The sequence below is a fragment of the Parathielavia appendiculata genome, assembly GCF_033297405.1.
Source record: "Parathielavia appendiculata strain CBS 731.68 unplaced genomic scaffold N657scaffold_1, whole genome shotgun sequence".
Taxonomy (NCBI): Eukaryota; Fungi; Ascomycota; class Sordariomycetes; order Sordariales; family Chaetomiaceae; genus Parathielavia; species Parathielavia appendiculata.
In genome coordinates, this window is record NW_026944220.1 from 4,594,404 (window position 1) to 4,619,664 (window position 25,261).

The window sequence follows — 25,261 nt, forward strand, 5'->3', positions numbered from 1 at the left end:
TGGATTATTCTGGCGCGCTCCTTCAGTCTCTCTTTGAGCTCCTCCCGGTAATAGTCTGTGCGTGCTTCTTTCGCCAGTCTCTCGGCTCTTTTTGCCTCCCGAGTGGCTTGTACCACCTCCCGAGTCCGCCAAAAAGAGCTGTAACCGCAGTTCGACTTCTTTTGGGGGGTGCTTTCTGATGGGCTTCCATGGCGGAATTCAAGGTGCCAAGGGACTGGACCTCAATCGTCCTCATGTTCAGTTAAGATACTTGATATAGCAAGGGAAATTGGGCGTTGAGAGGTTGGCGATCGGTCTCGCGTGTCTACTGTATCGAAATGTGTTTACTCGGTAACGTTACCTTATACATCCAGTTTCCAACAGCTACCGATGTGTACTATCTACAACAGTCCCCCAGGAGCTGGCTTTTCTAGGCTGGGTATCTAAGGTACATTTGCTTGCCTTTTTGGGCCATGTCACACGTATTAGTCCCGAGTCCAAGGTGAGAACGTGAAGGTACCGTATCATGCCACATTGGCGAATGCCACAAGTCCCGTGCTCATCAAGGCAAGGGCTTCCAAAGTATGACCGTGGCGAGAAACACTAGCCTCACTGGTCGTTGTTGTTGTGGTCGTTCGCGCTGTTGCCGTTGTCGACGCACTGGCCTCGCCGGTCGTGGCAGTCGGCGCCGTAGTGTCGCTCTGGGTTTGGGAATGCGCCTCAAGATAGCAGTTTGCATGGGCCGTGGCAATTTTGAGCCACTCGCGCTCGTGCGGGTAAATATTTCTCCAGGTAACGGGACAGCTGGTCGAAAGAATGGAGATGGTAGAGCTCTTGGAAGTCCAATAAGACACCACCTCGGAGACGTAGGTCGAGTAGCTGGAAAGGATATCCGGCGGTGCGGCAGTGGTGAAGCCGCACCAATCTTGCGGGTTCGACACGGTGCATAAGACATAGTCATGGCCGGTCGCCGTGGCTCTACATTCTTTGACCACTTCCTCGCCGTACGAGCCGATGGCAGAGAGAACGTTCCCGGTAGGCGTAGGCAGGTTGACGAAATACTGTGTGATGTTCTCGGTTACACACTGCCAAGGGTCCGGCGAGAGCGTGCTCCGAGAGATGGAGAGATGGAGAGGTGGAGACATGCGGCCCTGATCGAGCCGCTGCCTGCTGACAACTACCCGTCCGGTACAAGTATATGCTCTTCCGCAATCGAAGCCCTCTGGCGAACCCTCATCGGCGACCGCGACGTTTTCGACCACAAGTGCCCGGCGCCGGTCGGGTACGGGGCGTACTACCAGATCCTGAAGACGCTGGTGCGCATGAAAGGGGAGCTGGACCGGCGGATTGCGCACGGCGCGGACGGCGACGCCTCGCTGGTGCAGCTCTGTGGCGAGGACGGGATCCCGACGGGGCGATTCTGCCGCGGTTGATGGCGGATAAGAGCGAGTTTGCGCGGGCCATGGCCCGGATCATGTTGGGCAGGCGGCTATTTGTTAAGAAGAGGGGGTATATCGGGGCCGGGCCGCTGTCGGCTCGGGTGGGGGATGCGGTGTGTGTTCTTGCCGGCGGACATGTTCCGTTGGTGTTGCGAGAGGAGCATGGCGGTAATGCAGATGGCTGTGTGACTTTGATCGGAAATTGCTATGTCCATGGAGTGATGCTGGGAGAGGCTGTTGAATGGCCGGAGTTTTCATGGAAGGAGATTTGTCTATGTTGATACCAGATTTGATGCATACAAATCGACAGCGGAATATTGCTGGGAGAGAAAGACGCCCACTCAACCCGCCAAGCTCGCATGTGCTTGACGGCTTGTAAACCAACCCTGCCTTCTTTCTTCCGGCAGATGCCCGTGATGTGACAATCAGTCAGAGCCAGAGGGACTGCTGTCTTCTGACTCCGTCGTCCCTCCTGCTTCCCAGAACGCCTGCTCACCTGCCGTCCAGGAGGGACAGAACTGGCTGGCGACCTCGTGGGAGTTATTGTACTCGTCAAGAAGGGCGGGAGTCCGTATCGGAATCTCGCCCTGCGCGATGACCGAAGAGTAAGAGAGGTCCTGAGAGATGGTGGAGAACGGGGAGTTAGAATGACTTCTCGCAAGAGCCATTTTGCGAGCTGCGAGGGCGTCACGGAGATGAAGGAAGTTTCCAATCACAGCTGGTACATCGAAGTCAGCTACCCTCTCACGTCGCAGGTATCTCAGTAGTTGTAGGTAGAGAAAGAGGAGAACTGAAGGAAAGGACGCACCTTGAAAGACTTCCATCTGGTAGCACCCGTAGCTGAACGCGCAGCGAACAACCTCAGCAACGAAATGATGCTTCATATTTCTATCGGGCGAGGCAGCAAATCCGATGAGAATCCTGCGGACGATCATTTAAGCTTACAGGCCCAAAACACATGGACTGGAATGGTAAAGGGGACAAGAGAGAGAACTTACACCCAAACGTAAACGTACGGCAACCCCGCCCACGCCTTCAAGCCCATAAACCGGGTGTTATGATAAATCGCCAGAAGATCCGATGTATTTTCCGGGTCTTCAAACCCATCCAAGTATCCTGACAGCGTCCTGCGCATGATTCTCGCAGCGAACGCGCAGGTGTCCAGAAGGAGACGAGGTACGTTATTCCCGGCAGTTGGGCTGTCTGCTAGGGCGTCCACAATTCGACCATCATTTCCACATGTGTTTTGCATGGCCGAGGGAAGGAAGAACTGCCGGAATGAATCGTTTGCAGCCCGAAGAACGGCAACTAGCTGGACGTGGATCGCTGGATCGACGTACTGGGCGGCGAGAGAAAAGTCCTCTTTGTCGCAGAGAAGCAGGGGGCAAGAACGGAGTTCGTCGCCCTCCACGAAGCCGTCGGCCGTCATCAGGCGCATGATCGGGGCGGGGCCGAGTAGACTGAATGCTAGGGGCGTACCGAGAGTGAGGCACTGAAGGGTGTCGGCCCTGTTTGAATAATCACGACGAGGTTAGACGCTGGCGAGGGAGGACATCAAGTCGGAGGCACGTTACATGATAACGATGTGCTGCATAACATCCGGCATCTGCTGCAGGCCACCGCGGGTTTTGATGAAATTCTCAACGGCAGCGAGATGGGTGATAGCGCGGGGACTGAAACGGAACAGCTATAAGGTTTATGACGAGCGTCAGCCGGGATCCGTCTCACAGCGATAATGGAAAGGTAATTATTCACTGACCTCAAACATGGCCAGAATGACCACGGGATACACGACCTCGTGCAGCTGCCTCCCGCCGGCGCCATCGATGAACTTCTGCAACTCCCTCACGGCCTGATACTCAAAGTATGGGTAGGCGATCTCTTGGGTCCCGCGAGACGCGTCGAGCACGCCCGCCGTCCATAGCCAGCCAATGTAAATGCAGGCTGCCTTGGACAGGTCCGGGCGGAAATAGCTCGGTTGGCGGAACCCGACGAGGGCGAACCCCTCGTCAAGATAGGACGTGTATGACCCGCATCGGCAGAGGTATTCCTGGAAAGTGCGGGCGTCGATGCCCGTCATGTGGGTGGACTTGGGGGGTGCACCGCGGAGGTCCCACACGTTTATGTTCAGCCATTGCTGGTCCCGTCGAGCAAGAATCTTGTCGCGGTTGCTGCGGCGGCTGTTGGCCGCCGCCGCCGGTTGGCGAGACCGGGAGCTCCCGCTGGCTGCCTGCGGTGCGGCCAATGTTGCATCGCCCTCATCCTCGGGTAGGGCTCTGCCGCCCCCGTTCTTGTCTGGGGCCGGAGCTAAGCTGCGAGGCGGACGGTCAGGTTAGAGAGCATTTTCCCAAATAGGACAATGCTGAATCCGAGCCAAACCCAATCCGAGGGTACAGGCCGTGGGCGAGTACAGTTACTTACGGGCGAGGTGGTTCTTCAAGAGCGGGTTTATTAGCCTGTTTGGCCTTCTTCTGCTGGTCGCGGACCAGAATCATGACCTGTGATCTGACAACCTGCTTCTGCTTCTTGCCCAGCTTTGGGCCATCATAGCTCACAAAAACGGGCATTTTTACTCGATCAGTTTTCGCACGAGTTCCAGTCGAAGGTGGGATGATAGGAGGAGTGCCAAAGCCAGACAACACAAGGTGTGAAAGTACTTTTTTTCCAGGGGGAAATGATGACAGCACTTAGAGCGAAACCACCCCCTCGAGGGAAAGCGGCGGTCACGGTTCACGTGTTGTTGCGACTTGAAGATGAAAATGCATCGCAGTCGTCGATCCCACCATACTCCATAGCGGTTGAGCCTCGCGTCACTTGGCGTTTCTGCCAAGCTTGCGCCAAGTTGGGTTCGTCAAGACATGATTGGAGCTGAGCGATTTCCGTTTTGGGGATAATGCATAGCTTGCCGCTCTTTGCCACTTTTCAGCTCGGCGCTGGTCGGTCCGGTCCGGTTATCAGGGGGAAAGGAAACACTCCCATCACTTGTCGTCGTGCTCCTGCGCTTGCCGCAACTTCATCATCCGCACGACATCTCCACGCCAAGCAAGCAGGTACGCTAGGGAAGTGGGTGACCTCTCCCCACATCGCGCTAATTGACCAATGGCCTTTCTGCTTGCCGCATAATGGCCAAGCCTGCAGTTCGCAAGCTGAGAAGAGTCGCTTAGTCGCTTGCTAGTCGAGAACTCGAGATGGGTTTCCCCCTGAGCCCAGACCCATCCCGCACTGGGTGCGGTGGTCTAGCGCTGACGGCATCCTCACCACCAGGATAAACAATGCAAACCAACGTCCCGTCTTGCAGATAGCCTCAGAGTTCAGCTTCCAGGACGCTTTCCTACACCAGGGCTGGGCTTGTCGTTGTCACTCACAGAAAATTCCTGAGGACCCAGCAGAATCCAGCCCCGAGGAATCGCAATGCGGCCAGCTCGCCCACTGCCCCATATAATGGCCATGGTCATCCGGACCTACTTTGCCAGACCTCCATGGTGTCAGTCGTTGCCTGCATTCCTCTCCTTTCTTCCTCGTGCCTGAGTCCTTGGTGTCTTGAGCTCTGCCGCCGGTAGAGCCCGCCCCAGGCCAGAACACCATGGTCCGATGCACAGTTTCCCTTTTGGGGACCGCCTTCGCCGCCCTTCTTCTTGCTTCTGGCGTATCCGGCCGAAGCGTGGCCCTGCCGCCGCAGCTTCAACCGCGGACATATTGCACCAACGCCAAGCAGGTCATCGCCGGGAACACATGCGAAATCATTGCCGAAGAGCGCTGCACCATCAGCTTGGCAACCCTCAAGTCGTACAATCCGCAACTCGACTGTTCGAATCTTCGTGTCGGCCAGAACTTCTGCTGCAATGAAGGCACCGTTCCCCGGGATCCCGACTGCACCAACTCCAAGACGGTCGTGGAAGGCAACACATGCGAATCCATTGCCGACAAGCGTTGCACCGTCTCCCTCGCAACCTTCAAGTCGTACAATCCGCAGCTCGACTGCTCGAATCTCAAGGTCGGCCAGATCTTCTGCTGCAATGCCGGAGCCGTCCCGCTGCCGGAGTGCACCAACATCAAGACCGTCGTCGAGGGCAACACCTGCGCCACCATCGCCGACAAGCGCTGCACCATCTCGCTCAGCAAGTTCCAGGACTACAACCCCGTAAGTCTTATCCCTTAACGTCCGCAATGAACATGGCTGATATCCGGATCCGTTGCCAGCATATTGATTGCTCCAAACTTGAACCCGGCGCAATGGTCTGCTGCATGGAGGGCAAGCTTCCTCCTCTGCCTCAGCCCAACGCAGATGGTACCTGTTCCGATATACAGGTTGCGGGTGAGTTGTGATCATTATCAGTTGTGTTCGCGCCGGTGAATTGACGTCGCTAACGTCGTAACGCCCAGCTGGCGACTCATGCGCAGCACTCTACCAAAAGTGTGGTATCACTCCCAGCCTCCTCACCAGGTATAACCCGGCCACCGATTTCTGCGCAACATTGAGAGAGAAACAGTGGATCTGCTGCTCCTCTGGCACCCTGAAAGACAGATAACCGAAGAACAACGCGGACGGATCTTGCGCCACCTACACCGTCCAGAAGGGTGACATGCGGCATCATCGAGGCGAATAACGGAATGTATCCGGGAGAGCTGGATACATTCAACAAGAAGAAGACCTGGGCCTGGGCCGGCTGCGATAAGTTGTGGCCGGATGCCAAGATCTGCCTCAGCTCAGGAACTCCTCCCATGCCCGCGCCCATCGCCAACGCCGTGTGCGGGCCCCAGAAGCCTGGAACTGGTGCGTGGTTACGACCTCCTTGAGAATTACCAATGGTCTAAACTCACATTCCTGACACACATCCCAGTCAAACCGCCCGCTGAACACATGCTGCAATATCTGGGGACAGTGCGGCACCACCAAGGAGTTCTGTGAGATTACGGGAGCTGGAACCCCCGGCACGGGGACATGCGTCAGCAACTGCGGTATGAACATTGTCAACAACGATGCACCGCCAGCACAGTTCCGCAAGATTGGGTATTTCGAGGCCTGAAACCCCGACCGTCCCTGCTTGTGGATGGACGCCAGCTCAATCGACAAGTCCAAGTTCACCCATGTCCACTTTGCCTTTGCCGACATCACAGACAACTTCCAGGTGGACGTCAGCAAGGTCCAGGCCCAGTTCAACAAGTTCAAGGCTCTGAAGAGGGCCAAGCGTATTGTGGCCTTCGGCGGCTGGACGGCGTCGACAAGCCCGACCACCTTCCATGTCTTCCGTACTGGCGGTTCGTACAAAGCCTCCACAGCTTTCTTTACACGGGCATTCTGTACTAACGGTGTGGCTTTTAGTCAATGCTGCCAACCGTGGCACGCTTGTGAACAACATTGCCAACTTCGTCAAGGAACACGGCCTGGACGGTGCCGATATTGACTGGGAATACCCTGGAGCCCCGACATGCCCGACATCCCGCCGGTGGATCCCATCGATGGGCCCAACTACTTGGCCTTCCTGAAGCTGCTGAGAGCTGCGCTGCCTACCGGAAAGTCTCTCTCGATTGCGGCACCGGCCAGCTATTGGTACCTGAGGGCCTTTCCCATCAAAGGACATCGGAAATCTCGTCGATTACATTGTCTACATGACGTACGACCTCCTTGGACAATGGGACGCCGGCTCCAAATGGTCGCAGGACGGCTGCCCGAACGGCATGTGTCTGCAATCCCACGTCAACATGACCGAGATCTACAACGCTCAGGTCATGATTACCAAAGCTGGAATGCCGGCGAACAAGGTGATTGTCGGAGTGACCAGTTACGGCCGCGCGTTCAAGATGAAAGACCCCAACTGCAAGGGCGAAATGTGCGAGTACACCGGCACGGCGAGTGTCTCGAATGCCTTGCCAGGTCCATGCACCGGAACTAGAGGGAACATCGCAAATGCCGAGATCGAAGAGTTCATCGCCATCCAGGCAGACCAATCTAGACCAGACGGCCTCCGCAAGCGGGCCCACGTCGTTGCTGAGCACGGGCAGCTTCTCGTCGTGGATCATCGGCGTCTTTTTCCACGGAAGTGAGGACGTGCACTGCAGGACATTGCTCGTTGGGAACAACTGCCTGGACCGGCAGGATACCTGCCTTGACAAGGACGACGTCGATGCCCCAAACGGAACAGGGCCCGCGGGCATGTTCATTGCAAATCGTTTGTGAAGCTCGAGCAGGTATGTGCTGTCACCTCGGGGTTAGCGCATGACTGTCACAGGGAACTGACACTTAACGACATCAACCAAGGCATTTGTCAACTATTACGATGCCATCCGAGGCGCTCGGTCAGATGTGGCGGATCTCGTCGAAACTATCAAGGATCGGTTCATGAAGGAAGACGACGATACATTTCAAAGGCAACTGGGGTGGAATATCCTTGGAGCGGTATGGACAACAGCTCAGACGATTGTCAGTTCTCTCAAGTTTACTTGGTTCTAAGCTCACGGCGATTTGGGCGCCCCGCTATTTGGACATCGTAAGCGTGTTATGATTCCAGCCCTGACAGTGGTTTAATGCTCTCCTTACCTGATTTCTCTCTTTCTTTTTACCCTTCCCGACCCTCGTTCAGCTGTCCGTCTCATCCAAATGAGCTAACGTAAAGATCTCGCACTTAGTGTTCCGGAATTCGCTATTGGAAAAGGCTGCAGAATCCGCAGCTCTGGGTATCGTTGCTACTGGCAAGGATAAGAACACGGGGTGAGCCCACATCACCAGGCCTCTCGAGAGGTTACATTGGAGGATACTCTCCAGCTGACGGGTACTCATAACAAACTAGCAATGTCGAGGACGAGCTCAGCAAAGCCGCCAATCTGAAAATCGCGTTGAACGTTATCATGGCCGGTTGGGAGAAGATGGTGACCGGGTTCGCTGCCAAGGTATTCGCCGGCGAGCCTGAAGGAAACGGGCTGCTCTCCGACTTCATGGCCAACGGCGCGTTCATTCCCGGCGGCGTTCCTCCGGGCGAGGAGAGCCCAAGGCTCATGGGGGTTGATGAGATGAAGGAACTGGCCAAACATGCGCTGTTCATGTACATCATCCCCGAGGCGTGGCGGCACAACAAGGATGCCAACGTCGCCATTCTCGACACAGGCCGGGCTTGCGGCGACTTCAGCGACTACCGCCCCGAGAACATCCACTCCGCGGACGCCGAGAAGGTCGAGCTGTGCTTCGACAACAAGCAGTACCTGATGCTAGTGCGATAGGTTGAGAGCGGTGCTGCGACTACCCGTCTGGCGCGCAGTCTCCAACCTGCTGGTCTTGTCTCTGGAGAACACCGCCCGGCCTCGACAACCTGCAAGACTTTGGACTCACCTACCAGGACATCATGACTGCGTAAGAACTCTTCCTTGACACCCTCCCCTCACACACCCTTTCAATTCTTTCTGCCCAGTTTTCTTTCTCGGAGAGAACGGAAACCAACACTTCCCCGTCCCGTCGTTCTTGGCAACCCCTTGATCATGGTTCACGGCTGACAACCAGACATAACAGCTCGCTGAGGACCTGGACGAAGAACAACAAGCAGAATGAATATCAGTTCGACCCTAACAGTCTCGGGTTCAGCAACTTCTTTGATGATGACTCGGACACGGACAAGGTGCTGGACCTTGGCATGGTCAAAATACCCGTCTGCCATGTCGATGAAGCCCGTCGGAATTGGGTCGTGCCTGGTGATGATCACAGGGGCGACTTTTTCTCTTGTTAGATACATCATTTCTTCTGACCCCTGAGGTAGGATTTTTGTACATCGCCGGGCCGTCGCCCATTTTTCCTCTTGTCTTCACACCTTAGCTCAGGTTCATTGCAAGCATTTCGATTGGATTCATTACATGAGCATTAACTGTATCGTGGTAGCTGCGTAATTGTGTGAGCGGCATTACAATGCTCCAGCTTCCACTATGAAGCAGCCGTGTTTGACGTCCCTGGGCGTCCCAGCACCTTGAGACCTCAGGTCATGGTGTTCCTCGACAGTCGCACGCCAAGCAGGCATACACCGCTTGACCCGCGCTGAAATGGGTGCATATTTTACAAGCTTTGGTGGCAAGAAACTCGGTAAGACCGCTTCTGTACATATATAGACAGGGCATCCCGCCCAGGCAGACTGTTCCGTTCAAGCAAGCAATTGGATTCCCTCAGTTGACCACGAAATATGGTACTAGTTGATCTCGGCTACCCGCATTAGGACTCACGAGTGATATCGGCCGCTCGAAGAGGCTTGATTATGGCAGCGGCCGAGAGGTCAGTTCGCCTCGCGACTTCCTGTACTCTGCCAACAAAGTCAATTCCATTCGTGTCTGGAACCTATATCAGCTAAAAGGGAACTCGCCTCCGCCCCTTCTTTTCCGCTTTTTCTCTTCTCGTCTCACCCCTTCCCACGTTAAGGCAAGCCTTGCACCGCATCATGCCCCTCCACTCATTGAAAGCGGGTGAGAACTGCACAGATTCCTTGAAAACCTTCGCATGTTCCAGTTAGCTCAGGAATGAGACGAAGTCCTATTCACACCAAGCTGGTATCGTCACATAAGAGGTCCCCAACGCCAGATGATGCCGACATAGACACTAATCAAGAAGCCACCGCGACACATGACCAAAACCCAACCTTTTCCTCCTCTAACCCGACTCCACATTGAACCATACATATATCCATAATCGAGGTCCCATGATCAAACTAATCAAGCCCACTTCCCCAACAAACTCATCAACGCCATGCCCACCAAAAGCGCAACCATCCCCACCGCCGTCCTCACGGGACTCGCCCTCGTCATCTCGCCGCCCAGCATCCAGTCGTGCGCCCACATCTCGACCACGCCCACCCACACCAGAATACCCGCCGACAGCGCGTCGAGCGTGCCGATCGCGATGACAGTGGCCGGGTCGTTGCCGTTGAAGTTGTGCAGCACCCCGATCCCGATGCCCATCCCCAGCGGCGTGACGACGGCAAAGGCCGCGGCGAGGAATACCTTCTGGCGCATCGACACACCACCACCACTACCACCACCACCACTGCTAGCATCGTGCGAGGCGGCGGCGGCGGCGTTGGTAGTAGGGGTAAGGGTGTGCGTGCTGTTAGACTCGTCAGTTACTGAAGAAGGGTTAAATTTGGGCTCAGTAGTGGCAGCGGCGCCGGGGGGGTTTGCGTCGGCGGTATGGTCGTGGTAGTGCTCGTGGCCGTGGACGTGGTTGTGGCCGCCGTGGCCGGCGGTTGGGGAGGTTGAGGTCGGGCAGGGCCGGCCAAGAGCGGCGATGCGGGTGCCTAGGGCCAGGCCTTCGAACATTTGATGGAAGACGATGACGGCGAAGAGGGTCAGGAAGAAGGCGTCGCCAGCCACGACGAGAGTGAGGCCGATGACTGACACGGAAAGGGGTTAGCTCGGGTTTTTATTGACTACTTTGGACCGACGGAGTTTCTTACGCAGAGAATGGAAGATGACGCCGGCTTCGAGGACACCAATGTTCACCATGTCCGTCTTGGCGGCGGGCGCGTGCCCGGCCGACTCGACGCTGTCGGATCGGGCCTTGGATTCGTGCCACTGGATAAAGCGGTTGCCGGCGTACTCGACGAGGAACGACAGGAACAGGCCGGCCATGAGGATGGCGGCGGCCGTGGACTCGTACGCGAGCTCACCAAGACACTCATTTTGGAACATGAGGCCGGCGTGCGTAAAGAGCTAGAAACGGTTAGCCAACGGTCAGAGTACAGTTTCCGGACGGGCACGCACATGGACGAAGGCAGTCGAAATGATGACGCCCGTGCCGAACTGCCTCAGGACGGTAAACACGGCGTGTTTGGGAGAGATGAAGGAGGCCACGAGGATCGGGGTAAAGACGCCGATTGCGCTGGTCGCCAGCATGACGAACAGGAGGCCGATGCGGAGACGGACGTTGTAGTCTCTCTCGATGCGGGCGCAGCTCACTTGGCTGGACTCGCTCTCGGAGCTGCCAGTACAGTGCCTGTTGCCGTCAGCATCACACGGGTTACTCGAAGGCACTTGACTTACTCTACACCGGCGTGGAAGTGGCAGTTCAGGCCGGCAGAGGCGTGCTCGTCGGTAGTCTCCTCCTCCTCCTCTCCGGCTGCGTGGATCTCTACGTCCTCCCCGTTAGGCGCGACACAGAACCTAACAACAAGTCAATAGTGGTCTGTCAGCGACGCAGTCGGTAACACATACGTCTCTGATCCATGGCTGTGGCACGCTGTGAAGGCGGCTGGGATGTCTTGGGTTGCGGTCACGGTCGTGTGTACCTCGTACTCGGCCGTGCCAGCCATACAGTAGCTTGACAACTGTCAGCATCAAAAGATGGGCAAACAAGCTGGCAGCGACACTCACAGGGCGGAGCCATGGAGGTGGCATTCGGATACGGCGGTAATGGTCGAGGAGACGTCAGGAATCTGAGTAGGGGTTGATGTGACGGTCCCGGAAGAGGCCTGAACGGCAATGATTTGCACTTCGCCCGTTGGCGCCATACAGTATCTGATGGCAGGGTTAGTAGAAAAAGAGTAAAGAGGTTGTCGGGATTGACTTGCGTGTCGGCTCCATGCTTGTGGCAGTCGGTGTAGGATGAAGCGGTGGCGGTGCCCGATACGCTGAACTCGGTTGTCCCTGCCTGGCAGTATCTAGAAGGGCAAAGAGCGTTAGATGCGAGCTTCGTTCAGCGGGATGCCACGACATACTGCACCGTCCCGTGAAGATGGCACTCAGACACAACAGTGATGGTGGTTGGACTAGGTTCCGAAACAGCGGTAACCACGTGCGGCGCACGTTGGCGAAGCGTCCGAGGCGCCGGAGAGATGGCTTGGCCGCAGGAGGCGGCGAGGAGCCCGCAGAGGGCAGACTTCCTGAGAGCAGAAGACAACCGAACCATCGTGAGAGATCAGGAGGAGGCAAGCTTGGCCAGCCCCAGAGTCGGCAAGAGGGCGGCAGGCGATGCACGGAGTGTTTCGGGCGAGGGATCAACTCCTGCCCCGACGAAGGTGACGAGAAACGGGGGATGTCCGGGACTGGCAAGATTTGACAGAAGCGACTTCGCTTATGATTTTCTCGCGAGTGGACTGGTCCGGGGGGCCATACGATGGGCGTCACACAGATGCCAGCGTTCCGTGACAACTGGAAGCCAATCGAGCTGACCTAGCGGGTACCGGGTCGATTCGTGGCTTGGTCCTTGGGAGAGGTGAGGTACTTCGGCTGTAGTTGTTTTGTCCACTACCTGGTATCCCGTATGTAGCAATCTTGATTTTAATGCCTTTTTCAAGTGGGAGACGAGGGAGGTCGTTGCGAGGAGCACAGCAGAACGGCAAGACGAGGGAAAAGTGGAATGGAAAACCGGAGAGAGAGGCATCGCCATGCAAAAATTCGGCACTACAGCCCATCCCACGCGCTGCGGACCTGGAGGGATAAACGGAATCGATCCGAAGAACGCAAAATGGAGAGGCGGTTGCCGAGTTGCGGGCTGGTGGACTCGACAAGAATGGATTAGCTGACGTCTAATTGGACGCCGGCCGCCGCCAAGGCTGCCCGTAATCTTCGAGTGCGCACCTTGACGGCCAAGGCTCATGAGAACCTTGATAGCTGTGACGGAGAGCCAAGACCTCAGCCCCGCCTCCAGCGCCATGCTCCTTCACTTTTCCTGGTGCATCACACATGCGGTCCAACAGCAGAGCTGGAAGGATCCAGATCCGATACCAACACAACCTACGCCTCGAGGGAGCTGCCATCAAGGGACACTGGATCTTTTTCGTCATGGAAAACCACGGAATGTGGCATCCCACGCAGGCTGCCAATACTCCACCCAAAAGGGCCACTCACGCAGAGCAGTGCAACCACGCCAACCGTGTCTTGGACTCTTGGCGATTGCCACCTTTCCGGCAGAGACTGAGCTCATTCGAACCTATTCCTGCAGTGCGTTGCAGGTTTCATTACGAGCCGTGCCGTGGCCGGTGCTTGACCGGCTCGACAGCCCATGTATATCAAGCCAGTCCGCACCATCCGCCGAGAGGGCTCACCAGTCACCGCACTCCACGTCTTCCCACTCATTCCCAGTCAATCCCGTCTACCCGTAACAGCACTCGTTTGAGATCAAAATGAAGTTTACTGCATACGCCGCCGTCCTCTTGGGACTCGTCTCCGTCGCCGTGGCTCAGGCCGAGGACCCCGGCCCGTCCCCGACTGAGTCGTACGGCTGTGAGCCTCATGGCGATCACTGGTGTGTTCCTGCATCTCACGTGTACATAATGCAGTGATACTAAGTCCTGTCTTAGGCACTGCGAGGGTCCTCGCGAGACGTCTGCTCCTCCGGCGGCCGCGACTACCGTCCCCGCCGTTAGCACTACCACCATCACTTCGGCGGCCCATGACGACCACGACGACCACGAGGATCACACTGATGAGGCCGGCACCGGCGCTCTGGCGCCGTCGCCCACCGAGTCTTATGGCTGCGAGCCCCACGGCGACCACTGGCACTGCGAGGGTCCTATCACCGCTCTCTCCACCAGTTCCGCCGACGTCTCTTCTGCTGCGTCAATCACCTCTTCCACCGTCGCCGACTCCACGCTGTCGACCGCTACCAACACCACTATCACGACGGCTCCCAGCAGAACCTCCGCCACCACCCCGGCGTCGCCGTCCCCAAGCACTGCCGGTGCTGCTCACTACGAGGTGGCCGGGCTCGGCTTTGCTGGCATTGCTGGCATTGCTGCCATGGTTATCTAGCGTCGCCGTTTCCGGTTATCGACCTCGGCTCAAGGGAATTGTTTTCAATCGACTCTCGCTTGAGCCGTGTGCGTGATAATGCGGCAACGAAGCACGGCAGGGCAGGGCTAAGCTAAGATTGTATCAAACATAATCATGTAATGTACAACATACCGTTTTTGACTGGGCATACTCCGGCCATAATCTAATCAGCAATCAATCGTTGATGAGTCAAAACCTTCGTCCGAGTTCACAGGCGATCCATTCGCTGAAAACGCCTCACCTTGTGGTGGTTGCTCCGAGACAGCCAGATCCCTTCAGCCCAGTCGGGTTTTCAAGAGCAACTGAAGCTAACATTATGCCCCCGTTTGTCATTGCAATGCGTGAGAATACAGTGCTACCCTGGTTGAAGCGTACTTTGCCGACCAGGGCCCTCCCAAAAATTGATCTCAGCGCCAAAAAGGCGCATTTTTGCGTAACAAAAACAATCTTGTCAGAAAATGATCGAGAGCTCTTCTCTATCCATAGCTTTTCCTCTTACTATTGAACGGAATGATTTTGAAATGGTGATAAGAACACTGTCGGGACAACCAAGCTAACAATTCACTAAACAAGGGTTGAACTGTAGGCGGGACTGAGAACCTTGACGGCCGGCAAACTCGCAGGTCAAGTTCATCCCACCTTCTGAAGTTGGCTTGCAGCGCTTGGCAAGCTAAAATTATCGCGTCAGACTCCTGCTTTTTCCCCAGCCTTCGCTAACCAATCATCCACTCGGATTTCCATGCTGAACCGGAGGCTCATATTTGCCAGCCATGTTGTCAAAGGCTTCTTGCCCTAGCGGTTAATCAGGGATACGAATTACACATACAATGAGATTCACTCAACGGAGACCTACATATTTGGCTTACACTTCCCTACCTTGTTGTCGAGTAGAGCTGAACTATTCCCCGCGTTCATCTCGCAATGTGGCGCTCCGAAATCGCCCGCCCGTCTCGACACCTGTGGCTTGGAAATGGAATGCAGCGATAGGCGATTGGTCCAACTCCAAGGTCACATCCGATGATCGCTGAGGCCGGCCCTTTCCTGGCGACGCCGGCGTTGGCACATCCGGGCCGCGATCAAAGGTTCTGGCGACGGAATGGTTGGTACAAGAGCCCGGAACCGGGAATAGTGAAACTCGCTTTGGGAAAGTCGGAGTGGCGGAGAGAGGTCGAGACACTCGCGGGACGAAGTGCACGGGGTCCTCAAGTCTCTGCAGCCGCGGCGACGTCGACTCGAGGTTTCAGCTCCGCTTTCTTTGCGTATCTCGGCCGGGTCGGGCACCATTCCGGGCCTACGATTTCCGGTCAAACCTCAATTTAAAAATCTTTTCTCTAAACCTGAGGGCGGAAACCAAACGCCGTGGGATACTGAACACGATATTGCGCACCAAGTCGATGCATTGGGCAGAGCGAGGTAAGAACTTCGGGCGTCGCCTGAACTTCGCCGTGCTTCCATGGCAGGCGACATTTGAGATGTTACCAGGGTGGCTCCAGGTGCAACCCCGAACCTGAGCTGCTGCCGGCCGTCAATGTGCGACTCTCGCGTCTAATCGAGTCACAAGTCTGTTCGAACCGCATTCTGCGCTCAGCTACAATCACAGTACCCGATAGCAAGACTGAAAAGCTGCGGGCGAGCCGGTCCATTTGTACCGAACTGAAAGTTCGCAACCGCCAACCGGCGATGCCTCGTTTCAAGGAGGGTAGGTGGAAGCCATGTGTGGTCGGCGGTCAGGCGCTGCGCTGGCCAGAGGCCAAGAGCAGCATAGCGGATGCTCTTCACTGGCTGCATGAGCGCCACGAAGCGGAATCGTTATGCAGACGATAAAAGGAGCGGAACAACTGGAGGCGCGCCATTGGCTCAGCTGACAGACCAGCAAACCGCCATGTCCACGACGTCAACGTGCCAACAGATTCAGGCCATGATGACTCGACGCGGCCTCACTTGAGCCAGCTGCCGCCCGCAGTCCTCCTAAAAGGAGATACAAGTGGCAGGCAGGCAGAGCTTTGGTGTTTTCCTCGAAGGCGCAGACTCACCTTCGGATCAACTTGAGCGCCACAGGCTTGGTCAAACCGCTCACCTCTCACCGCAGTCCAGTCCTCAAAGGAACCCGAAAGAGCAGATAGCAAAATAACTCACACTCGCGATTTTAAAGATGCCCAACCTCCTCTCCATCGACGTTTCCGTCACCGACAACCGCATCCGGCTGGCCTTCTCAGACCGCGCCGTGGCCGCGGCCTACGCGGCTTACCTCCGCGCCCAGGACCTGCAACCCCCGCAGTGCCAGCCCGTCCCGGGGTACACGCGCGCTCCGCAGCTTCACACCGCCACCAGGGAGGTCAGCTTGTCCCTGCCCTACTTCATCACCTGGTAAGCCTCCTGCCCACACACACACACACACACACACACACACACACACACACACACACACGCACACACACACACCCACCCACCCGGCCACAAATGGGTGAACGCTGACAGGGAGATTTGTTTGTAACGGTGGAAAAGGTTCATCACATGCCGCCTCCCCGACGACGAAGACAGCGTGACCTTTACCTTTGTCGACGCGCACGAGCGGTATGCGTCGCGATGGGCCGAGACGATGCTGCTGTTTGAGCCGATAGTGCTCCCGCCGTCGACGCGGCGTTCCAATTTCAAGTCGTCACCACCATCATCGCCCCGGCACAACCATCTCTACGGTGGCGACGATGATAGTGATGTAGGAGGCCCTGCTGCTGCCAAGCAGTTGCATGTGCGACGGCTGTGGAATAGGACGCATCTGCTCAAGCGGCTTGAGGAGTTGCGCCGGCTGGTGACCGTGACTACGCCGCCGCCGCCGCCTACGTCACCAGGGAGTGTGAGGAGTCGGATGGGGAGTCCCGCTATGTGGGGGAATGGTGTTGTGGATGGGGTTAATGGGGTTAATGGGGTCCATGGGGCCAGAATGCCGGTCGCGTTTTCGGTCCCTGGCGCGATGCAGAGGGGGGATATATGGTGGTGATTTGGCGCCTGATCTCGGACTCTCTGTGGGTACTTGGGTCGTGGACGGTGGAGGCGGGTTTGCCTCTTGCCATATTTTCTGTCTTGTTCCCGTCGCCTGGAAGGAGAGGGAATCATTAGCGTCTTCTCAGCTGTTGAGATCGGTATCATGCATAAAAAGGCGTTTGGGGTTGGGGTAAACGGAGCGTAAGCAGGTTTGATATCCATTCGTTCTGTCGTCATTCGGCTTGGAAACTGGCCGAGGCCGGTGCTATACCTCGATAAGGCAGCGGCAGGATTTGTCGCGTTCGTCGTCGTATAAAACCAACTGGAAGCGTTGCATGAGGACATGGTGGCCGCGAGGGGGGTTGTTGTTGACGGGTTGGGGGTAGATGTGCACGACGGCTTGCTAATTGTGTTTGGTTCATTGCTGCAAATAGCAGCACATTCACAGACCCTGTCCGCCACAGAGTAAGCAGCTCCATAACTCTCTTGTTGGCCTTCCGAATCACTGAACAATCAACGTGCTACCCTTGTCCTGCCAGCATCATCTACCAAACTATGAAGAGCTCAAAGGCCCGGCGACGCCATTTTCCCCTCTCATCGCTCTCCGGTATCTTCCCAGCGAACACAACGGAGAAGTGGCAGGGTTAGGGCTGGCGTAGCGCCGATGCTCATGATGATGGGTCAGATCGGCGTTTTTCTCTCCCGAATCTATAATTGTCCGTTGACGCCAACCCAAGTTGAAGCTAGACCAAGCCGCGATTGGAACGCCAAGACCCACACTTCATTGTTTGAAAAATGTTGTGATTTTTTCGAGAAGATCTTGGACGGCGGCCAGGTCGATAAGCCAGGGGCTCCGTTGTGCTCTGCTCGGGAGAGAAAACAGATCTTTGAAGCAGTGGAGGTGTGGAGCTGCTGGGACAGCTTGTATGCTTACGACAAAGTCAACATAAGCTCCTGAAGATCGCCGACCCAAATTTGTCCGCTTCGTCGATGTTGCCTCTCCTGCTGTCGAAATTTGAACTCCGTTCCACATGCCCTGATGACACGCTCTACCCAAGAATGCCACACCCACTGGGGACCAAATAGAGATCCTCAACTCCCTCTGTACCCCCCGGCATCTCGCCAGAGACAGACATGGCACGGCCCCTCCCAGTCTGAGTTTCGAATGCGGCCAGCGCTTCTTCCGCCGCTTGTGATTCCAGAAAGACCTTCCCGGCACCCCGTTCTGACCGCTAGCCATCCGCAACGCATGGAGCAGCCTATCTCTTACTACAGACCGTCGTACCTGAGTCTGCCCCTTAAGCCGCCGCCACGCCGACCAGGGCTCGCACTCGACGACATTGATGATATCGACGTCTTCAACTTTTACAACCCTTGTCTGTTCCCACCATCACCAGCGACACATTTGGCTGTCCAAGAGAGCACAGAACCTGCCCTGGCCGAACTGCCAGGCTACACACGGGAGCCAGCTCCTTGTCCAGCTCCGGGCCTCCACCGATCGGCATACACCGCTAGCAGGAGGGGGCGAAGCTGTCAAGGCCGCATCGATGGCTATGGCACCCAAGCGGTTACACGGTCACGATCCTGCTCTCCGCCGCCGCGGTACACTGCCGAGGCACGGGCACCTTCTCCCCTGCGAGTACCGCAGCCGCGAGCTGTTAGTCTCCCGCAGTGGGACGCCAGCAGTAGCATATACTCAAACTCCATCCATGAGACACAAGGCACTCTTACTTTGGTGAGCAGGGGAGAGACAGAACTACATGAGGACGACCATCTCACGCCGTACCTTGGAGCATGGCCAATCCTGGATGACGGTGTAAGCCGAGATAGATACGAGGAAAGGGAGCAGGCCGCACTGAGGGAGCTTCGGGCCCTTATCGATGATTTCTTAGGGCCAAACAATACGCTGGGCGGTTTTGACGCCAACAGTATCGCCAGCGTTCATGGGAGCAATATGGACGGGTTGGAGGATGGGACGAGAGGCACATCCACAAGACCAGGCCGTGGAGGGAGGACCAGCAGGTATGGCGCGTGGTGGCGAGCCTTTCGGCAGGGGCTGGTCCTCTCATAACTCTTGGGGTTGTCATGGCTTCCACTTCATACTATACAGCTTGAGAGTAACAATCCAGGTACCAATTCCACCTTGTCATTCCGATAGATCCTACTAAATGCCCCCGTCAATAATCACACCGCTTCGTCCACGGCTCCAGCCCCTTCAACAGCGCCTCATGCACCTCCTTATCCCCACTCCTCCTCAACCCCTCCTCCAACACATCCTCCCCCATCCTTCTCAAAAAGATCAAAAACCCAGCCCACACAAAATCCGCATAGCTCACCTCTCTCCCCAAAAAGCACGGCCCGTCAGCTTGCGCCTTCAACAAACCCGTAACCTCCTTCAGAAAATTCTCCGCCCGATCCCAGGCCTCCGAAGCAGGATTCATCCGCTCATACTCGTCAATTGACGACGTGCCGACCCACCGGGGCCGCGTGCTGTGCCAGTGCGGCAGGCTGGCCTCGTTGAGCAGTCTCTTGGGCACGAGCGGAATGTAGACGGGCTGGAGGGCAACCATGATGCGGCGCATGAGGTCCTCGAGCTTGGCGAGCGTGGGGGAGTCGAGGTGGATGGGCGGTGACGGGTGGGCCTCCTCGAGGGCGGCGGCGATCTTGCGCGAGTCGGTTACGTAGGTGCCCGATGGGAGGCGGATGGTGGGGATTGTGTAGGGGACGTCAATGCCGTTTGGGGGGAGGCTGGGTGCACGTGTCTGGTTAGGGGGAATTTTGGGTTTGGGAATGGGGTTACAGGGAGAGAGGGGACGAACTGAGGGGAGAGGGTGGGTTGAATGTCGGGGTATTCCACCTGGAAGCGGTTAGCAGATATCAGGGGATGGGTGGGATTGACGGACTCACCCATTCAGTGCGGTAATCGAGGCCTTTATAGTTGAGAAGCATCCGGGCTGATGGTGTTAATGGATTGCTGTAATAAGCCGGTGACGGGCAACACTGCCAACTCACTCTTCCAGGGGTTGAGCGACCAGCAGCTGCGTGGCTCCTTGCTGGCCAGGTCGAACAAAACAATCTGCTCCGACATGATGATGGGGCTTTACTGTTGAGATGCGGTGTTGGTCATTGGTGGCGGATGATGAGTGATGGGTAAGGACGACGACTCAGCGACGAGGGATGTAGAAGGGTTGAAATATCTGCTGTTTGTCAGACGCCCTTTGCTTGACGTTGTAGTGGACCTGTAGTGGAACTCTACGTGATGGAGCTTCAGCAACCCGGCACAATCATATAGCCAATCGAAACTTATTGGAAAGCGAAACTGATACCTAACTTATGCAAGACAAATTGACCGATGCGGGGACCAAATACCCTCGGATATCAACGGCGAGGCAGAGCACACACATGCACCTGCTGTGATCACTCCGACTCGAAAACACATGCTCAAAGCGCCGTCGAAATAACAGCGGAGCGCCTCGTGACAGTAACAGGTACATGCTATTGTTTACCTTATTGTTGACCCGGGGCTGAAGGGACCGAGTGCATCATAATGGCTTCCATTACTTGGTTGCAGGCTGCACATCAGTTCTTTGAGTGGACTCTTCTTTATGCATTCTTTGAACCTTCAGACTCCAGACCCTGAATTTCTAGTATTCGTCGCTCTACCTCCAGGATTTCTGGGTTGCTTACAAAACAGCGCTTGGGACTGAGAGGGAAATCGCTCATGCCAGCTGCAGCATCTTTGTGCATACGTGAGTGGTAACAGTTAGAATGCTACTGATGCACTTGCGAACAATGGTAGCTGATCGTGTGCAAGGTTGGGTCTCAGCCAAGTACCCTAACATGGGATCAAACAAGTCCTGTCGAAACACCTCTGCGGACCACCCTACCTTCGTATATAGAGGCGCGAGTCAGCCCTTACTTTACTACCTCGGTACTCTAACACGGCATTGGCAGAGCAGACCCTGCTTCCACATTTGAAACGGACGCCGCAAGAGAGCACGAACAGTATTTCATACCGCCCACCAACAGTGCCGTCAACTCAGGGGCAAATTTAATCCCTGAGGAACCATAGCGAACGTGCACATCCCCAAGCGTCTCAAGACCGTTTGGTGGCCTGAGTCACCTAGATCTACTCAATCGGCAAAGGTTCGTCACGTACCTCAAATGTACAGTCTCTACGACCCCGACGACTACGTCCAGCGACACGGCATAACATGGACCGCTTCTACGTCAATGTCCACTGCTACTGAACCGGCCAGCAGAGGAACCTCAGAGGAACATTTATCAACTCACAGACCAAGATCCCAAGGGCACAAAGCGCGTGGACGCCAGGTCTCACGAGGAAAACGGACGGACAGTCTTAGACTTTTGTTTCGACAACATCTGGTTCGCGGAGGACGCCCGCGGATCCTATTACTTGACGGGTGTTGTTCGAGCTCGGCAAGAGAAAACAGAGGGTATGGAGCGTGAGGGCGATCCAGTCCTCGAGTGGACTGAGGAGACGTTCACTCGCTCATCATCGTTCGCGCATCAAGCGCCAGACGCCGTCGCTAAGCAGTGCAGACTGAGAAAGACATGGATGGAATCACGATGGGCTATGAAACTAGACGGCCCCAGCGAACGGATATGAAGACTGGCCTATGGTGGGGTTATCTCAAGGAGCTGGATCATGGCTGGATGGGCCTAAGCGCCACTGGGTGGATGAGGAGGTCGATAACCAGGCTGCTGGCCTACTGACTAAGGAGGAAGACAAGACGTTCAGTAAGGTACCTAGAGACCAGGGACAGCAAAGTCCAACTGGAGCTGGTTGTCTTCTCCTTTGAACGGACAAGCTTGTGACTGTCTTCCATGGGCGGTGACACGACGGACGTGTCATGATGAATGTCGCCGGACATAGGGGCATTTACTTCTGGCCCTTAGACATGGGTTCCAACGTTGATCCGGTCGATCATCCCGGCTCAAGCGTCGTACCCGCCTCTCGGGTCACCATGTAAGAGTCTGTTGCCTATCCAGGTGAAGGTTTACCGAAACTTTCTGCTCGCATGATACCCATTTGATGAGAAATGCGGTGACGCATGCGCGATTACGATCCATCCCCAGCTCTTTAAATCTACGGTGCCCACCAGCACCGCGTGCTGCTAGGTAGTACGACTATGAGGGACATCGCCGTCATAATCCTCACTCTCTCATAGGTCAAGTGTCATTAGTTCCCGAGGTTTCCAATGACCCTACGAATGCTTCCGCCTCGGTAAGGTGTAGGTAAGGTACCTTAACTATGACCCCAGTGAGTATGATTCTCGGAATTGAAACAACAAAGCAAACTCCTCATGTAACTTCCAGTTACAGTCTATGAGGGACGGTACCCCAAGTACATGTAGTCATTTTGACCGTTGAAAAGTTGCATAAGTTAGCCATTATTATGTCGCTCTAACAAATACCGACTCGTTAGCAAGATGGACACTGGCACGGGTCTCAACAGCAGAATGGGGCTGAAGAACAAATTCGTACTGCGAAGCGAAGGCAAGCCGCTAGCTCAGTATCTAGCAGTAGTGCTTGTACAATCCAATACGGTAAGTACGATCGTCATGTTGTTCACCGTTGTAGATAATAGGGGGCGACCACATGATCTCTTGCTACAGGTGTTGGGCATGAGGATACATATCTCCGCCAGATGGGCGCCAGATGAAGCCATGGCCGGCTGGCACGTACCATAACGTGATTGACGGACCGCAGCATGGCCATCATGGATGCTAATTCGAGATCAGTGTCACAGCTATGAGAGCCACTGTTACTATATTATCCTAGGCCCATAACACTCCACATATCAAATGTGCTCTGCCCTTGTCATAGGCGTACAACCAGCCACTGATCTGAGCACAAGTGTCCTCGTCTGTATCGTTCTGGATCCTGCCAGCCCCTGACCTTGTGCTTGCATTTCCCCGTTCCAGGTAACTACCAACTGTCAAGTCATAGCATTCGGGGCATTGTAGTTCAGACGAGGCGCGTGATCACAGATCCAACCAACAACGTAGTCGCAATAACACGTAGCTCAATGCTAGGTACAGTAGGAGACATAAAACCACTCAAGTATCAAGGACCCCTGAATCGACATAGAAGTTAGCAGTCCCCCTCCGGCTGCTGACACATAACTCGTCTCGGATAGTTATTACCTAGAAACAGCCAGCTTACACCGTAACTTTACCTGTATCATCTTTACACTTGCGGACACCATGACAACCGATTTCCATCATAGACTCGTTCACTATTCCGGCCCTTAAGGTCAACGAGGGGATATTGTGTTCCCTCCCGATATTCCTGACAATCGGGCCGAAAAACAACGTTACGAGGATTGAAAACGTGTCGTCCAAAGTCAAAGGACCATTCCTCTGTTGTCCTTCGACCTGCATCTTGACCGAAACGACTGGGAAATAGAACGAGACGAAGAACGCTGGCAGCAACTGAGAGAGATTATGGACCTCGGCGGAATGTTGAGGGTGATGGGCCAACGTTCCGTTGCTGGGATAGCTGAGACGGACAAGCTTGAGTTGTCATCGGGAGGAAGGTATATGACAACTCCTGGACGGAATCCATATGGGGCCTTACATTGGTTTTCCAAGAGCATCAACATCATTAAGACAGCTCACCAATTGCAAAGATACAAGGCGTTGATCGCGTGGGACAATAATCAGCGGGCGCAGGCGGCAACGCACTCGGGCGGGATGGAGGGAAGCACGGCTGAGGAAGGATTTTCGGTCGACGATTGAGAAGAAATAAGAAACCAGCTAGCCGGCCTCATTTTGGTTTTGTTTTGACTTATACGCCGGTGAAGTGCGTACAGTAGGGCATGGGTGAATTCAAGCTCGGCTTCAAAATACCATTACGTGGACATCCACAGCGATGACCCACGCCACGCTTGCCGAAGTAAGAAGTCAATGGAGGCCTCAAGTTGTAACCTAAGACAAGAACAACTTAGTATGGGTGGATGCCTCGGAAGCTACATCAGTTTCTAAATAGTATACGTTGCGAAGATGTCACCAAACGGGGCTTGGACTGCGTGCCCCCCCTTCATTACTTGATGACCTCCAGCCCATCTAGTCACCTAGGCAGACATCAATCAGATAGGTAGACATTGATACTCTGAGGTTCAGTGGGTCTTCAAACTAGTTAATCCTTTGTGTGAATCTTTAAAAATGGGGGGGCCGCAATGCTGTGACTTGTTGTACATGTAGTCCATAAAACGTTGAAAAAGCCGTCGGGAAATCAATCACCAAAATGACGTTGATACCTTATGCTTAGTGGTCCTTGCCTAAGGTACTATTCATCCGTACAGGGAATGCAACATACGGTACCGCAGATAAGTGATCTCCAGCTTGGCATTTGCTTGAACTTCGTATATTCATGACTTAGATATATGCAGACAAGGTCTTCTCGAGCGTGGCAGTGATGATGAACTGTCGATACCAACTCTTTTACCACCTCATGACCTCAGAGCATTGAACCAAGCATTGGACCGAGCGTCCCTTGTAATGTCGATAGTCATCAGCTACCGCGTTGTCTACTCCCGTTCTCATCAGACTCCCTTCGTATCATGCCGTCTGGGCCTCAGCCGCCCTTAAAGAAGCCATCACCGACCGCAGGTAAAGGGTCTCATACACCTTACGACCATAATCCGATGTGTTTCTTCCAGTCAACATTCAAAGGGCATCCTGGTGTATTGGCAGCATTGTCATGCAGTTTGATGCGTAGAGACGCCTCCAAGTATCCAGAGACCTAGCATAAAAACTGGCAGTGGTTCGCCCTCTGCCTCGGGCCCAATACAGGTACTCATCCCGGCCATCGACATAGATTGGAAGGCTAAAACTAGGCTACAACTAACCCGGAAGCTCATAGGAAAATCATTCCCTCCAAACTCCACGCACACTCGCCAATATCATACCAACGCCTACGTCCAGTTCATCATGGCAGCCAACCAGGTTGTGAACCAGTTGCACAAAATGAAACTCCCTACGGACTTCGGCTGTTTGGGACAGTTGTCCCAACACGGACTCAACTCAGCTATCTACAGAAACCAGGAGATCTAAAACGCTTTGCCCGCTACTCTCGTTTTTTAGAGATCCCAGCCT

General features: G+C 55.2%; 9 protein-coding genes across 9 annotated transcripts; 6 read left to right on the forward strand and 3 right to left on the reverse strand.

The window, feature by feature from the left end:
- Positions 1-1,402: 1,402 nt before the first annotated feature.
- On the forward strand, positions 1,403-1,660 carry N657DRAFT_538289 (uncharacterized protein; the record flags this gene model as incomplete). The annotated part of the gene is made up of 1 exon (XM_062787801.1): positions 1,403-1,660. A coding segment is annotated over one exon (258 nt), but the record flags the coding sequence as incomplete, so codon positions are not given.
- A 183-nt stretch (positions 1,661-1,843) lies between these two features.
- On the reverse strand, positions 1,844-3,985 carry N657DRAFT_564033 (uncharacterized protein; the record flags this gene model as incomplete). The annotated part of the gene is made up of 6 exons (XM_062788254.1): positions 1,844-2,136; positions 2,227-2,339; positions 2,417-2,926; positions 2,993-3,105; positions 3,178-3,730; positions 3,840-3,985. The coding sequence occupies 6 exons, from the start codon at positions 3,983-3,985 to the stop codon at positions 1,844-1,846; spliced, it is 1,728 nt and encodes a 575-aa protein (XP_062653443.1).
- Positions 3,986-5,001: 1,016 nt separating this feature from the next.
- Positions 5,002-6,905, forward strand: N657DRAFT_677260 (glycoside hydrolase family 18 protein; the record flags this gene model as incomplete). The annotated part of the gene is made up of 7 exons (XM_062795973.1): positions 5,002-5,559; positions 5,619-5,733; positions 5,802-5,862; positions 5,993-6,164; positions 6,260-6,429; positions 6,481-6,677; positions 6,742-6,905. 7 exons carry the CDS (start codon positions 5,002-5,004, stop codon positions 6,903-6,905), a joined length of 1,437 nt encoding a protein of 478 aa, XP_062653444.1.
- A 123-nt stretch (positions 6,906-7,028) lies between these two features.
- On the forward strand, positions 7,029-8,633 carry N657DRAFT_677261 (glycoside hydrolase family 18 protein; the record flags this gene model as incomplete). The annotated part of the gene is made up of 4 exons (XM_062795974.1): positions 7,029-7,293; positions 7,373-7,588; positions 8,046-8,127; positions 8,207-8,633. 4 exons carry the CDS (start codon positions 7,029-7,031, stop codon positions 8,631-8,633), a joined length of 990 nt encoding a protein of 329 aa, XP_062653445.1.
- A 1,467-nt stretch (positions 8,634-10,100) lies between these two features.
- Positions 10,101-12,291, reverse strand: N657DRAFT_653002 (Zip-domain-containing protein; the record flags this gene model as incomplete). The annotated part of the gene is made up of 8 exons (XM_062794356.1): positions 10,101-10,777; positions 10,841-11,096; positions 11,148-11,379; positions 11,427-11,546; positions 11,598-11,702; positions 11,757-11,900; positions 11,954-12,043; positions 12,101-12,291. 8 exons carry the CDS (start codon positions 12,289-12,291, stop codon positions 10,101-10,103), a joined length of 1,815 nt encoding a protein of 604 aa, XP_062653446.1.
- A 598-nt stretch (positions 12,292-12,889) lies between these two features.
- N657DRAFT_90401 (uncharacterized protein) lies at positions 12,890-13,679 on the forward strand. The gene has a single exon (XM_062797580.1). The coding sequence runs from the start codon at positions 12,980-12,982 to the stop codon at positions 13,484-13,486; it is 507 nt and encodes a 168-aa protein (XP_062653447.1). The 5' UTR covers positions 12,890-12,979; the 3' UTR covers positions 13,487-13,679.
- On the forward strand, positions 13,339-14,270 carry N657DRAFT_90569 (uncharacterized protein). The gene is made up of 2 exons (XM_062797581.1): positions 13,339-13,629; positions 13,685-14,270. Exons 1-2 carry the CDS (start codon positions 13,508-13,510, stop codon positions 14,133-14,135), a joined length of 573 nt encoding a protein of 190 aa, XP_062653448.1. The 5' UTR covers positions 13,339-13,507; the 3' UTR covers positions 14,136-14,270.
- Positions 14,271-16,308: 2,038 nt separating this feature from the next.
- Positions 16,309-16,962, forward strand: N657DRAFT_551452 (uncharacterized protein; the record flags this gene model as incomplete). Its single annotated transcript, XM_062787905.1, has 2 exons — positions 16,309-16,523; positions 16,662-16,962. Coding segments are annotated over 2 exons (516 nt in total), but the record flags the coding sequence as incomplete, so codon positions are not given.
- Positions 16,963-19,111: 2,149 nt separating this feature from the next.
- N657DRAFT_640345 (uncharacterized protein) lies at positions 19,112-20,282 on the reverse strand. The gene is made up of 4 exons (XM_062791947.1): positions 20,151-20,282; positions 20,046-20,092; positions 19,958-19,995; positions 19,112-19,886 (listed from the first exon to the last, which is right to left on the reverse strand). The coding sequence occupies exons 1-4, from the start codon at positions 20,224-20,226 to the stop codon at positions 19,316-19,318; spliced, it is 732 nt and encodes a 243-aa protein (XP_062653450.1). The 5' UTR covers positions 20,227-20,282; the 3' UTR covers positions 19,112-19,315.
- Between the last annotated feature and the right edge of the window lie 4,979 nt (positions 20,283-25,261).